This window comes from Chiloscyllium plagiosum, chromosome 32 (assembly GCF_004010195.1).
Source record: "Chiloscyllium plagiosum isolate BGI_BamShark_2017 chromosome 32, ASM401019v2, whole genome shotgun sequence".
In the NCBI taxonomy this organism is placed as follows: Eukaryota; Metazoa; Chordata; class Chondrichthyes; order Orectolobiformes; family Hemiscylliidae; genus Chiloscyllium; species Chiloscyllium plagiosum.
Window position 1 is genome coordinate 44,043,118 of NC_057741.1, and position 15,401 is coordinate 44,058,518.

The following is a 15,401-nucleotide window of genomic DNA, read 5'->3' on the forward strand; positions in this document are numbered from 1 at the left end:
CAGGGGTCAGTAAGGAGGGGTCAGTGAGGGGGGGGGGTGCTGGGGGTGTCAATGATGAGGGAGTTCCCGCCTCGGCTTCAGCTTCCAATCAGAGCACGTCCGGCGCTGACGTCAGCAGCAGTGGGGTCAGAGGGCAGGCGGACCCGGGAGAAAGCCGCGGATCTACACGCGGGCGGTGACTGTGTCGGAGGATCTGGTCCCGGGGGAGTGGAGCTGCGGACAGCCCCGGGGGAGTGGGAGAGAGTCGGTCCGGTACCACAGCCCGAGTCCAGGCCCGGGGGCCATGCGGCTGTGACACCAGCTCCCCGTCCCCCCCGCCCTCACTCCATCCCCCCGGGGGCCCGGCTCCGGTGGGGACTGTCCCTGTCCCTGGGCCGGGAGACCATGCTCGGCTGCCCCTGGGCCTGAGGAGGGGCCGGGGCCGGGGCCGGGGCCGGGGCCGGCAGGGAGGCTGGAGCCGGCCGCTCGCCATGGGCTGCGCTCCGAGTATCCATGTGTCCCAGAGCGGGGTGGTGTACTGCCGGGACTCGGACGGTTCCAACTCCCCGCATCAGACCACCGCGGCCTCCCAGCAGAGCGGAGCCCTGGCTGGCTTCTTCATCAGGACAGAGCGCTCGGGCTCCATGAGCGGCTGCCGGCCCCTGGCCAACAAGGAGCAGAGGGAACAGGGCTACAGCATCCAGGAGGAGAGCCAGGCTGAGCGGAGCCGGGCTAAGGTGAGGAGGAGGAGGAGGAGGAGGAGGAGGACTCGAGTTTCGGTGAGAGAAAGGGTCCCTCGGTTTGGGGGAGAGGCCGCGAGCTGTTGCTGAGGATTTGTCTTTGGGAAGGGAGGTGAATCTCTTGGCTCGAGCTGTTGAGTTCCCTGCCATGCCGCCCAGTTCCTGCCGTATCCCCGCTCTCTGCCAGGCCCCTGTCAAAAAAAGTGTTTTGGAACATATGCTGTATCTCAAATATTCTCTGTCTGGAAAGTCATGGAAATTTCCTGAACATTAAAAAGACAGAAGCAGAAGTTTAGTCCTTTGTGTCCATTCTGCATAGAGACTGTGGCTGATGTACTCTGACACAATTTTCATTCATTTTTCTAATATTCCACGACATTTGTAAGTAGTAGTAAATCAATCTCAGTGCTGAATGCATAAGACTAAACATTGGACTCTGTGTCTGAAGTATCAGGTGACCCCACCCCTTCCATCTTGTGAAGCTCATCTACTATCCACTGTTGTCTCCCGTGCTGGTATCCCACCATATATCATGGTCTTGGGTTGAATTTTATTGTCTCCATCCCCCTGAACCAATTTAGATTAGATTTGTTTAGATTCATTACATTGTGGAAACAGGCCCTTCGGCCTAACAAGTCCACACTGACCCGCCAAAGAGCAACCCACCCAGACCCATTCCCCTACATTTATCCCTTCACCTAACACTACCAGCAATTTAGCGTGGCCAATTCACTTAACCTGCAAGTCTTTGGATTGTGGGAGGAAACCCACGCAGACACGGAGAGAATGTGCAAACTCCACACAGATAGTTGCCTGAAGTGGGAATTGAACCTGGGTCTCTGGTGCTGTGAGGCAGCAGTGCTAACCAATGAGCCACCGTGCTGCCCAGTTAGCTGGATGTTGGGAACGAACCAGAATTTTCCAGAAACACGGCCCACCTTGTCATCCATTGGAAAGTGTCCTGGGACAGGCACACAGAGGCCCTGACAACTGGAACGTGTTTCCACTTGATTTTAAGGATTAAAAATTGTATCTTTAGTTTGAATGTAGATTCACATTTTGATAGGCTCGATTGATTTTGGGTCTGAATGTGATTGGAAAGCAGGATCACTTTCTTGTGAAAAGGAGACTTTTTAAACAGAGCTTTTCTTTTTTTTAACACTAATGTGTATCTTAATTTTTGGTTTTTGTTCTAGATTCAGAATGGGCAATTGGATTTTAAATATTTAGTGGTGATCAGCAGACATCCTTGGTTGATGGGTATTCTTGTTCTGAAAATGGCTTTGAAATGAGGCTATTGGTTAAGAAATGGGATGAACTTCCTTGAACAATGTTATGATCGCTTCAATATTCATCCCAACAGTTAGTTTGATCTGAGTTTTTGCATCTGTTCCTTGAATTGTATTGGTTTTTCTTTGTTCTTTGGTCATGAATACTTTGAATTATGGTAAAGTGTGATGCTGAAGACCTCTATAATGATTTCAGTTCAAGAACATAACAGATGTTTAGGTCAAATGGGCTGTTTCTGGGTTTAAGAATTTCTTCATTTCTGTTGGTTTATATGTTGCCATGTGTTAAAATATCTCTCACATATAAACCATTGGAGCATCTCTAATGATCTAGGCAGTGTTTCCCACAAGTGCTTTGTACTTAAGTAGATTAATTTTTTGATTTATTCTCATGCATATTTTGTATATATTGCAAAGTTTTATTTAGTGTTGCCACTGTCGAGTACTGTCTTAAAATACAGAAAATAAACCAAAATACAGAATATAGATCCAGAAATATCTTTTAGTCCTGTCTCCATAAAGTTAGGTGTCTTTGGGGCAGCTCCCGCTTCTAGCTCAGCCATTGATCTGGATTCGGGCTCCTTCGCCCTGATGCCTCAAGTCTGTGCTGCCAAACCCACACTGCTGCAACCGCACTTCACCACTGGAGCAAAATGTTGCCTCTCTCAGCGCAATCTCACCTGTACCAATGCCACCCTGCCATGAGTTCATGTATTGGGAACAAACTTGCTGCTGTCACCTTGAAAACAGAAGTGGAGCTGATTAAAAACAATCAAAGAAAAACATCAGTTTTTCTAGTTCAGATAGGCAGCTTTCTAGTCTGAACACAGCATATTACAAAATAAACCACAATCGGGGTACAAATCAAGGTGATAGAAGTACATTCCTTGCATTGTATGTGCTCTTGTGGGCCTTATTTCAAAGGCCTTCAGTTCTTGTACTCTGGATGTAGGTATTCCTGTAGGATGTAGGTATTCAAGATGTTAAAAAGTGAATATCTTATTCATTACTTGAACTGTTGAAACATGAAGGAGGAGTTCACAGCAGTGCAGCTCCTGCCTAATTTTGTGATCAGAATGATATTCTTCTATTTTGGCTGCTTGATATCAAATCATATCTAGTGTAAGAATGGTATGGTTAGATGTGGAGTAAAGCTATACTTGCTCTGCTCTAACAATTTCCCTTAGCCCCAGACTCTGGAGAACATTTCCTCTTCTACCACTAATTTACCACTTAGACCAAGCTGTCATAAAAACAGAAAATATGTGAAACTTGTAAATGTTGATGGTCAAAGGCACTTGGATGTATTTGTACAACCAAAACAAAGTTAACATGTTTTTACAGTGAGTAATAAGGAATACAGTTATGTTGTCTATTATTGCAAGGCATTTTGAGTACAGGGATCTAGAAGTCTTGCAGCAATTCTATGGCACTTTGGTGAGATTGCACCTGGGATAGCGTGGGAGGTTTGATCTTCATATTGAAGAAAGAATATACTTGCATTAGAGGCCATATAGCAAAGTTTCACTAAATTTATTCCTTCATTGAGGGGTTATTTAATTTAAAATCAGGAAAATTATGGACGGCCTATTGATGCTAAGAGGTAATTTAGAGCATGGGGTCACAGTCTTAGGATAAGGAGTTAATGATTTAGGTCGAAGCTGTGGAGAAATTTCTCCACTCCAAGGGCTCAGTTGTTTTTCTGTTCCAGAGAACTGTGGATGAGACAAACTGATTTTGATCTCTTGGAATCAAAGGATATGGGTAGCAGGAAGGAAAGTGAAGTTGAAGTAAAAGATTAGTCTATATTGTATGGGAAGGTGGACCAGGGTCGAGGAGCTGTATGGCTGACTACAGTTCCTGTTTTTTTGTACATCTAAATGAGGTGGGCATTTAGGAGATTCTATGAAAGTATGAATTAGCCTCCAGAACTTGGTTTTGGCTGTTACCTTCCCAAACTTCCATTCTGTAATTCACTGTAGGGAAGTCTGGAAAAGCACTGTGAAATAATTATTCATTTGGCATTTTGCTTTCCGATCTTTTGTTTGCTCTCGGTCTCTCCTCCTGTCCCTCCGACCTGGTAAGAGTGGATTTCTAGAGTGTTGCATTTGGCATGATGTATTGATGTTTATGCTTAATTATCACAAAACTTTATCGGGTTCAGCAATCCATGGATGGTGTCCATGATGACTGACAAATTTCCTGGACCTGATGACCTGCATCATGGGGCTTTAAAGGAAGCGGCTACAGAGGTGGATGTATTGGTTAAAACTTTGTCTAGATTTTGGAAAGCACCAGTTGGAATGAAAAACTGCAAGTGTAAATCACTATTCCAGAAAGGGGAGGAAGCACAAAGTAGGGAACTCTTAGCCAGTTAGTCTAGCATCATCTTTAGTCTAGCATTCTTAATCCATTATTAAGGAGATGGAAGAAGAGCATGTAGAAAATCAGAATACAATCAAGCAAGGTCCGTTTGAATTTGTAAAAGGGTAATAATCAAACAATAATCATACTGCAGAAGAAAGCCATTCAGCCCATTGTCTGTTCTAGTCCTCCTAAAGTGTAATTCATATACTGTCCCTCCCCATCCTCTCTCGTTCCCTGTGAATTCCACCTTTCAGCTATTTAACATTTAGAAAACATTGAAAAATTAACAATACGAAGGCGATCACTTTACCAATCATGTTTGTGCAAACTGAAAAATGAGCTACCCAGGCTAATCACATCTTCTAACGCTTGATATCCCTGGAGAAGTTAGGACTGTTGGTAGCTATCCAGATAACTTTTAAATGATTCAAAGGTTCTTTCAAGAGTTCCAGACCCCTGCCACACTTTGGATGAAGTGCTGTTTTCCTCCGCTGTTTTTTTTTAATCCTACCAATCACTTTAAATCTGACCGCCTAGTCAATGATCTCTCTGCTAAGAGAATTAAGTCCTTTCCATTCACTTATTCCAGGCCCTCTAACTTAATCAAACGTTATTTGACACATTTATTGAAGTTCTTTTGAAGAAGTGACACAGGTTGGATAAAGGGAACCAGTCAGTCATGCATTCGGAATTCTAAAAGGCATTTCAAAAGATGCCACACAAAGATTTACTGCATGTGATAAGAATTCATGTTGTTTGTTGGTGATCTCTTAGCAAGGTAGAGGATTGTTTACCACTGGTTAGCCAGAGTCAGGATAAAGGGGTCATTTCAGGTTGGCAAAGCAACTAGCAGAGTGATACAGTGTTGGAGCCTTAACTATCTTCTCATTTATGTAATTGACTTGGATGAGGGGACTACTGTATTGTGGCTATGTCTGCTAAGGAAGGTGTAAAAGATCTGCAGAGAACAGAGGTATGTTAAGTGTGTAGGCCAAAAGTTGGCAGATGGTGGGTTATTCACTTTTGTAAGAAAAATAGGAAAGCAAAATATTATTTAAATGGAGTATATTGCTGAATGTTGGGGTGCAGCAGGATCTATCCATCCTCATGCTAACCACAAAACACCATGCAGATATGGCAAAAAAATTAGAAAGGTGAATTGAATGTTATACTCCACCCCTTTTGTAATAAATGTAAGGAAGTCTTGTTACAAGCATTGAGGCAGCATCTGGAATGCATGCACAGCTTTGGTCTTTTTGCTTAAGGTGGGATCAACTCACTTGAAGCAGTTCAGAGAAGGTTGTGGCGGCTGGAACATGAATATTCTCAAGACTGAATTAGAGCTTTGATTGACCTACAAAGGTAGGTAGGATGAAAGAGTTAAGAATGGCAGAACATGTTTGAAGAGCTGAATAGTTTAACCATGCTCATACTTCCAATGAATCCACTCATCAGTTTTAATACCAACAATCTTAACAGATTCACTCTGGCAGACGGTTCAGTGGGACAGGGTTTCTCTTGTCTGTTATCTCTGATACAGGTGGCAGGGCAGTCTGACAGTTTATTGCCATCTCTTAACAAAAGTCAGCTTCTGTATCGTTTAACATGAGCTGTTATATTGATGTACCTGTTGTAGAAAAGTATGTGGCTGCCTCATTGGGCGCTGTGAAGCAATTCTTGAGAAATTTAAAAATAAATAATGCGTCTTATTGGAACTTCATTGGGAAAATCATTGTTAGGGTCAGTGAAAGTTTACAAAGTTTTCAGAAATTTCTCTAACATCAAAATATTGAATTGTCCAAAATTGTTGGTAGGTTAACTCTGATTTTACTCAACCCCTCTAACAAACCCGTTAATGAAAAAAATCCATCAGCTGACTGATTGCATATGATGGCTGGACTTTTTGATTTATTATAGATGTCCAATGTTGCTCAGAGATTCTGAAGAAACTACCTTGAAGGACATGGGTCTGCAATGGCTTTGTATGCCTAAGGCATTTCATAGGCAATGAATCACTGCTGATAGATACTTACTGCTTTGCCAGGATTTCCAAGAATACTTAATTTTTGAAAAAATATTAATTTTATCATGTGGACATTGCTGGCTGGAACACCATTTATTGCTCGGGGGAAGGTAGTGCTGAGCTGCTGCCATCTTTGTGGTCTGAGGGCGCACAGTGTTGTAAGAGAAGCAGTTACAGAACTTGACTGAGTGACAGTGAAGGAATGACAATATACGTCCAAGTAAGATGTAGGGCTTGGAGGGGAGCTGGCAGGTTCCTGTGTGTCATTTGCTCTTGAACTTTGTGGCAATGGTCTTGTCTTTGGAAGATGCTGTGAATGGAGCTTGGTGAGTTACTGCAGTGCATGACACAGATGGTACATACTGTTGCAGCTAGTATCAGTGAAGAGTGGGAATGTTGAAGTTGGTGTATGAAGTGCCAATCAAGTGGGGCTGATTTGTTCTGGATGATGTCAAGCTTTTTGAGTGGTGTTGGAGCAACACCTGCCTAGTTAACTGGAGAATATTCCATCAGACTGCTGACTTGTAAAGGCAGCTAGGCTTTGGGGAATTGGGACCTTAGTTGCTTGCTACTGAATTCAAAACTGTATTGATAAACTTTTTATTAACCAGTTCTGACATCTTACGTCATACCTCTGGGACAGTTGAGACTTGAACCTGGCCTTCTGGCCCACAAGTGGGGACGCTATCACTTCAGTACAAGTGCCTAATTGCACTCTTTTTGTTGCTAGTGCAGTTCAATTTCTGGTCAATGGTCCTCCCTCCCTCCTTCCCTCCCCCAGATGTTAATAGTGGGCAGTTCAGTGAAGGTAATGCCATTAAATTTCAACTAAAGTCACAGTAAAATGTATTTTCACAATGTAAAATGCATATCAAATGGTTATTATATAGATCACCACTAAATGGGAGCTTTGTTTTCTTTCATGTTTATTGATGAGAGTAAAGGTAGTGGCTGCAAGGGTATAATTGTCAAGTGCATTAGTACCAATTTGTCCAGAATCTGATGGCATTCATTCTAAAGAAAGGTCCATGTTTATATAACCCCTGATTAATTCTCAGAAACACTGCAAAGAATTCCACCTGTAATGAATTATTGTACTTTTAGTGTAGTCACTGTTGTACAGGCTAATGATTGATTATGATACTATTACAGCAAGTTTATTGTACAATGAACTGTTGAAGGTTATAATGTGCTGCAGCTGATCTTTGTAATAAACCAGACCAATGACTTCTGGCATTTTGTTGAGTTTGACTGGCTGGAACTGGTTTGGGTTCTTAGCTTCTAGCCTAGTAAGGAAAATCTTTTCCCGCAACATGTATCTTGCTGATGTAGATATAATCAGAAATTTAATTATGTTTTGAGTGAATAAACTACATATTTAAGTAACAATGTTTTCTTTCAGTAGGATTCCTTTTAAGCTCTACAGAGATCAATGTTGCAACTTGTTTTACCCCAGATTTTAGTTCTTATATTGTCAAATTTGTAGATATTTAATAAAAACTTAAGTCTCTTAATTGTTTTTAAAAATAACTTGTAGAGGTGAGTGGTGTTCGTGCCAATGAATCGAATTCTCTTTCACCTCAAGTGTCAACATCTAGCACTTGTGAAGACATGTGAAGAATATGTTGGACATATAGCTATATGCACCGAACCTAATGATGTGCTTCATCCCTTTCCCACCTTGTTAACCTCCTGCTGTGATTGAGTTCCAGGCAGTTTTGTACCTATTTCTTTAATGAAGATGACAAATCTTCCAAATTTGTTTTCATGATGCTTCTCTCTTCCAAGGTAAGAGACTCATCATTAACCTCACCGGTTAAAGGCTCTGCCACTGATTTGGTCTGTAATACTATGCTTTTGAAACAGTGACTTATGGTTTAATACATGAAATATTGATCGCACCATTGAGAAAATCTGCTACGGCTCTTTATGGTATCCTAAGTAAGGGAATTGAATGGCTCAAAATGCCTGGATATTCACAAGTGAGTATTGAGTTCCACCACACTCACTGCCCCAGGAAATCTCCAAAAGCAGATTCACATGTCCACATAATCATACCATCAAGGTATTGCCCAGTTACAAAATCTGGGTTTTGGAGACTTGAGACTTGTTCAAATTCCAGTTAGTCAGATGGCTCAGCTGATCTCCTTTGGCTTGTGTACTTTTGCAAGTTTGAAGATCAGCTGGTTAAACAGTAACTTCAGAAGCAGTTATGACCTATAAGTGCTGTCTCTTTTAATGGATATGTGAAACATTTGTATAATGCTGTCAACACTGTTATGTCCCCATACTACAGCTTAATCCTGAGCTGGTGTATGTTGTGCACAGCCTTAATGCATGGTTTCCAGTCTAAAATGCATTGATTCATGCTTTTCATATTATTGACCTGAAATCTATCTTTACCCTTCATTTAGACATTAATATTTGAAATCCCTGCTCTTTCCCAGTGGTGCTGTGCATTTTCTCTATCCAAATATTTATTTAATATTCTGTTTGAGACATTGCATCCCAGATCACAACAACTCACTATATTACACAAACAGGAAATGTCACAAGTCACTAATAAGCCATGGCAGCAGGTTAAAAACTCTTCAGATCAACTTTATCAGTCACCAAAGTTGTGACTTGAACGAAACTTGAATATGCAAAATCTTTAGTGTTGAAAGATGAATTAATATCAGAATTCTCCCCAAAGTAACAGGTCAATGCATCACTATTGAGGTGAATTTTAACAGGTCAATGCATTGACTTATGGTTTGGCAATGAAGTGTTCTGACATTGTGTGGTCACTGGATTGAGATGTAGGAATTTTTTTAAAAATAGATGTGTTCTGTGCAGCAGAGTTATGATAAATCTCTCAACAAGTGAGGCTGCTTGGGTACCATGGCATATTTCCTCAGATTTGATCCTGTTCTTCAGCCCGAATATTCGTGTAACCCATGATTTTTTAACTATTTACAAAACATTAAATGAGTTATTGCCGTATGAAGAAAATCCCAAAAACAGCTTGCATGTAATTGTGATCTTGTTATTGTAGCTGTTACTCTAAATGCAAATTATTCCTCGCTGAAAGGTGGAAAGCTTTGGCACAAATACTAATTAGAAACTTACTCTTGAGTTGTAATTTGCTTCCGTTTGATAAATCTTGCTCAGGATGTGGTGTTTTCCTAGATGACCAGTCCTGGCCCCTCCAAGGCCATCACCTCTACCCTTAGGTACACGCACAAAGGTGCTCACAGTATTCCAAATGCGGTTTCACCAGAATCTCAGCAGGACATCCATGCTCAGAGAAGGTTTTTTTGCATGATAGCAGTAGGTAACTACACTTCATCATAATTGCCAGGATCTTAATGAGTTATCACCATACTTGCAGATAACAAAGCTGAGTGGAAAGATGAGCCGTGAGGAGGATTTAGACAAGCTGAGTGAGTGGGCATATATATGGCAGATGCAGTACAATGTGGATAAATGTAAGATCGTCCACTTAGATAGCTAAAACAGGAAGGTGGATTATTATCTGAATGCCTATAGACTGAGAGAGGAAAGTGCAATGAGAGCTGGGTTTTCTCAGACACCAGTTGCTGAAGATAAGAATGCAGGTGCAGTAGGTAATAAAGAAGACAGATGGTATGTTGGCCTTCATAGTGAGAGGATGTGACTACACGAGCAGGGATGTCTTGCTGCAATTGTATCGGTCCTTGGTGCAACCACATCTGGAGCAGTCTGTGCAATTTTGGTTGTCATACCTGAGGAACAATGTTCTTGTGATGGAGGTAATGCTGCAAAGGTTCACTAGGACTGATTCCTGGGGTGGCGGAACTGACGCATGTAATGATCTTCAGAAGAGTGGAGGGTGGTTTGGAGGAGAACACTTGCATAGAAACATATAAAATTCTGACAGTACTATACAGGGTAAATGCAGGAAGGATGTTCCTGATGATAGCATTTAGGACTGAGACAAGAATACATTTCTTCACCCAACGAATGGTGAGCCTGTGGAATTTGGAAAAAGCAGTTGAGGCCAAAATATCATGTGATTTCAAGGAGTCTGATATGGGACATGGGGCTAAAGGGCTCAAAGGATATGGGGGGGGAAAACAGAGACAAACTCTTGAGTTACATGATCAATCATTATCATAATAAATGGCAGAGGAGGCTATAAAGGCTGAATGGCCTATCTCTGTTTTTGTGCCCCTGTCCCACGCCTCACCTCGGAAACATAAGGTTGAACCCCCTACTCCACCCACAGACAGTGACATCAGTAGAATGGAACTAGTGTAATGTGAACATTAAACTTTTCAGAACCATTACCGTCAATAACAGACATTGTCTTTGATCTGTCTGGTCTGATTCACCCAAACACTCCCCTAAAATAAATGTCCTTTTAGTAATCTTTTGGTGTAGCACTTTGCTCCTGATCAAGACCAAAGCACCCTCATCCTTATGCTTGAGTGGGGGCCTGGGCAGATTTTCAGGTCAAAAAAGCAAAGTTGATCAAAACTCTAGTCTGACTAGGCAATAATCAGACTACAGCTGGAATACTATGAATAATTTTTTGTCATTGTCTAAGGAAAGATATACTGGCATTAGAGGCAGGCCAGAGGAGTTTCACAGATTGATTCTGGGTCTGGAGGGATTTTCTTAGAATTTGGGCCCTTACTCTGTGAACCTCAGAACAATGAGAGGCAGACTCATTAAATCCTGCAAGATATAAGGGACTTGGCGGAACTAGTTTCAGACAGCAATATCTCCAATTAAGGACCTTGTCCATTTAAGACCAATACAAATGATTTTTTTCCTTTTTAGGAGGGTAGTGAATATCTGTGAAATTCTTTACAATAGTGCCTTGTTAAGCCTGAGACAGACAGGATATTAATTATTATAGGAATCTAGGGTTATGGGAAAAGGCAAGAAAGTGAATTTAGGAATTATCAGTTCATGATGACATTGAGTGGTGGAACCCACTTGTTGGGTCTCATGGCCTCCTGCTGCTATATTTGTCTTGGTGTGGTTTTTGTCTCTCTCTCTCCCTCATTCCTCCCAAGGCCCAACTTTTCCCAGAAGTGACAAAATAAAACTGGAGGGTAGTTTTTGATTGTCACTATCTATTGGCAAAAGGTATTGGCTGAAGAAGGCAATACATTTTCTCCAACAAAAACAGAAATTACTGGAGAATTTACAGCGGGTCTGGCAGCATCTATGGAGAGAAAGCAGAATTAAGTTTTGAATCCAGTGACTCTTCTTTAGCACACTGCTTTCTCTCCACAGTTGTTTCCAGATCTGTGTTTCTTCAGCAATTTCTCCAGGTCTTCACATCCACAGTTCTTTGTAAAGTTTGGAGAAATACTAAAATAAAACAGTCACTATCAAGCTGCTTGAGAACTGATGTAGAACAGTAAAACCAAAATGCAGTAACGCTTGGCAGGTCAGACAGCACCCGTGGAAAGGGAAGCAGTTAATATTTCCAGTGTATGATTTTTCATTAGAACTCAGAAAATGTATGAGAGTGTACAGTAAGGAAGGAGATGGAGGAGGGCAAGGACAGAAGGGATGCTCTGGTTGGGTGAAAGGTAGCAGCAATTAAATGCCAGAAGGACTGATGGTGCACAGTGAAAGAGGGCAGTAATGAAAGGAGCATGGTGCGTCTCAAGAATCAGAAAATGACAAAGGCAGAACCGACACCTGTTTTCTGAACAAGTGGGAGCAACGGTTATGATGTGAAATAATTGAATGGAGTATTGAATCCAGAAGGCTGTAGCATGACTAATCTATGTGTTGAGAAATGAATAATTGGTAATGTAGTTGTGAGACCCCTTGAGGTATGTGATCTTAATGTGATAGAATTTTTCAAGATGGGGATTGTGGCAGCTGAGTCTGAGACGAGGGTTCTGAATCTTAAGGGGAACTATGATGGTTTGAGGTGTGAGTTGGCCTTGATGGATGGGAAATGTTACTGAAAGGAATGATAGTGGGTAGGGAAGGACAAGCATTCAAAGAGTGAATGGGTGAACTATTAAAATTGTCATTCCTGTCTAGCACAAGAATGCAAAGAGAAGAGTCCCTAAGACATGGCTTATGAGGAAAATTAGAGATAGTACTAGATGCAAGAAAGAGGCATATAAATTGACAAGAAAAAGAAACCGACCTGAGGGTTGGGAGCGGTTTGGAAGTCAGCAAAGGAGGACCAAGGGATTCATTGACACAGGGAAAAATAAGTCAACTTACAGAGAACATAAGAACTGACTAAAAGTGCCTCGACACTGAAAAAAGAAAAAGATCGGTAAAACTTAATGTAGGTCCATTACAGTCAGTAGCAGGAGAATTTATAATGGGGAGAAGGAATGGCTGATAAACTAAATTTATATTTTACTTCTGCCTTCACAAAGGAGGATGCAAATAATACAACAAATAATGGAGAACACATGTTTATTGAGAGGGAGGAACTAAAGCAAATCTGTATTAGTAACAAAATGGTGTTCAAGAAATTGGTGGGATTGAAGAAAGATTAATACTCAGGGTCTAATCGTTTACATCCCAGAGTACTTAAGGAAGTGGCCCTAGGAATAGTGGATTCATTGGTGGTTACCTTCCAAGATTCTTAAGACGCTGGAAGAGTTCCTACAGATTGCTAATGTAACCTTGCTATTTAATGGAAGATATAAAGCAAATAGGGAATTATAGACAAGGAGTCTGTCGTCGGTCATGGGGAAAATGCTAGAGTCCATTGTCAAGGATTTAATAGCAGAGCACTTAGAAAACAGTGGTAGAATCAGGCCGAGGGAGAGTGGATTTACAAAAGGGCAATCATACTCGCAAGATCTCCTGGAATTCTTTGAGGATCCAGCTATAAGAATTGATTGGGGAGGGAATTGGAGAGCCAGTTGGTGTGGCTTGTTTGGACTTCTAAAGACCTTTGACAAAGTACCACACAAAAGATTAATGTGTCTCGCAAAATGCATGCTGGCCTACTTAGCAACAAAGTTGAGTACAGGATCAAGGATCTTTAGCTGCAGTTATTCATGGCATTAGTGAGGCCATATCTGGAATATTGTGTGCAGTTGGCCTCCTTATCTGAGGAAGGATACTCTTGTTATAGAGGGAGTGCAGCAAAGGCTTACTGAATTGATTCCTGGGATAGCAGGTCTGACATATGAGGAGAGATTGAATTCACTGGAGTTTAGAAGAATGAAGGAAATCTATAAAATTCTAGCAGGACTAAACTGATTAAATGAAGGAACAATGTTCCTTATGATGCGGGTAAATCCAGAACCAGAGGTCATTAGTTTATGGGTGAAGGGTAAACCTTAAGATGGGGATAAGGATAAATTCCTGTGGAATTCACTACCACAGGAATTGGTTGAGGCCAAAGCATTGTGTTTTCAAGGAGAAGCTAGATATAGTTGCTGGGGCTAAAGGGATCAACAGATATGGGGAGAGGGTGAGATTAGGGTGTATAGCTCAATCAACCATGATCATATTGAATGGCGGAGTAGTCTTGAAAGGTTGAATGGTCTGCTCCTGTTGCTATGTTTCTAGACCACAGAAATGTTGTTCATATTTTCTTTCTTTTGAGGATGATTTCGTAACTTGTTACTTTCCCAGTGAGTATAAACATTTTCACTATAATTTGTTGCATATTGAACAGATGGTTGTGATATACTGGAATATCATTGCAGGACTCTGATTCCAGCATGAGCTAGTTGCATTAAATGACCTACTTCAGTGCTATGTATTCTGTGCTCGTATAGATTAATGGAAATTTGGAAATTAATTACAACTAGTAATTGAGCCCAGGGATTCTAATTATATTGCCACATTCAAGGGCAATGTTATAGTTTATAACCAGTCCCTTGATTAGATTATCACACTTTAATCAATCCCAGGTAACTGTTTAGTCTGTCTAAGCTAGGCAAACTCTTGATCAGGTTACACTGTTAATTTTTATATATTGTGCATGTATAATTGTGTCTGACTTCATTGCACCTCTCTGTACTGAACCTTTATGTATGTGGAATGTTTGAAGAGTGTGATATTTGTCAATGATATCCTGCTCATATTTGGAGCACTGAAATGTTCCAACAAAAATAAAATTCATAGACTTTCATTTGATCTCTGGTTGAGCTTTAAACCCTAGAAAGGGTTATTTAGAAAAATCTCAATAAGAATTGCAACTCCTTTTAAAGTTCAAGGCAATCTGTCCAATGCTATGAAGTACGTACCAATGAATATTTAACATATTATTCTAACATAACAATTACTAATCTGTGGCAGACACCTGCTTTCGCAGATTCGCTGTTATGAGATCAAAGGCATGTCTGTTTCAGTTTGTGTCATCCTAGCTGCTTACAGCCCGTATGGGATAACAGGAACAGCAGGTTTTAAACCATGAGGGTCAAACCAGACTAGTGACAATGAATGTAGAAATGAGGGGTGCTTGATAATTGAAGCAGCTTTTGCAGTGCACTGTTACCATCGGAGCAAAACATTCATGTTGATTCAAAAATTATTGTTTCAGTCCAGAGGTAAAGAGCCCAGCTGAACGAGGTATACCAATGTAGGCAATAACAATGAGGTTAGCTAGCTGACGCAGGAATGAGCTGTTCTCGCTCAATAATATCTGTCCTCCTCCTCTGTGCAGAAGTTGTTTTTAAAAAAAACTACAAATTCAGTTTGCTGTGTTTAGAAAAGACATTTATAACCTCAGTGTGGCTTGCAGAGAATTGTGGCTGTTTGCAGTTGAAATAATTGGGTTTTGTTTTTCTTGAAATGAATGCCTCATGGTTATCTGTTACTTACCCCACACTGCATGAATGTCTGCATGTTATATGGAAGAGCTTGGGAGCAGAAAAGCTTGCCTTAATATATTGCCTTTCATGCCCTCTGGACATCTCTGTAAAGCATTTTATAGCCAATGAAGCTTTGTATAAAAGTGCTTAAAATAGACCATGCATAAATTTTTACTTACTTATTCATTCATGGGAAATGAGCTTTGTGGCTAGGCTG

General features: G+C 41.1%; 1 protein-coding gene across 1 annotated transcript in view; it reads left to right on the forward strand.

The window, feature by feature from the left end:
* The first annotated feature begins 97 nt into the window (after nt 1-97).
* pde8a (phosphodiesterase 8A) overlaps nt 98-15,401 on the forward strand; it is a 131,139-nt gene continuing 115,835 nt past the window's right edge. Inside the window, exon 1 of the mRNA XM_043673974.1 lies at nt 98-716. Coding sequence (XP_043529909.1) covers nt 471-716 — 246 coding nt within the window. The 5' untranslated portion in view covers nt 98-470. The remainder of the gene's footprint in view (nt 717-15,401) is intronic.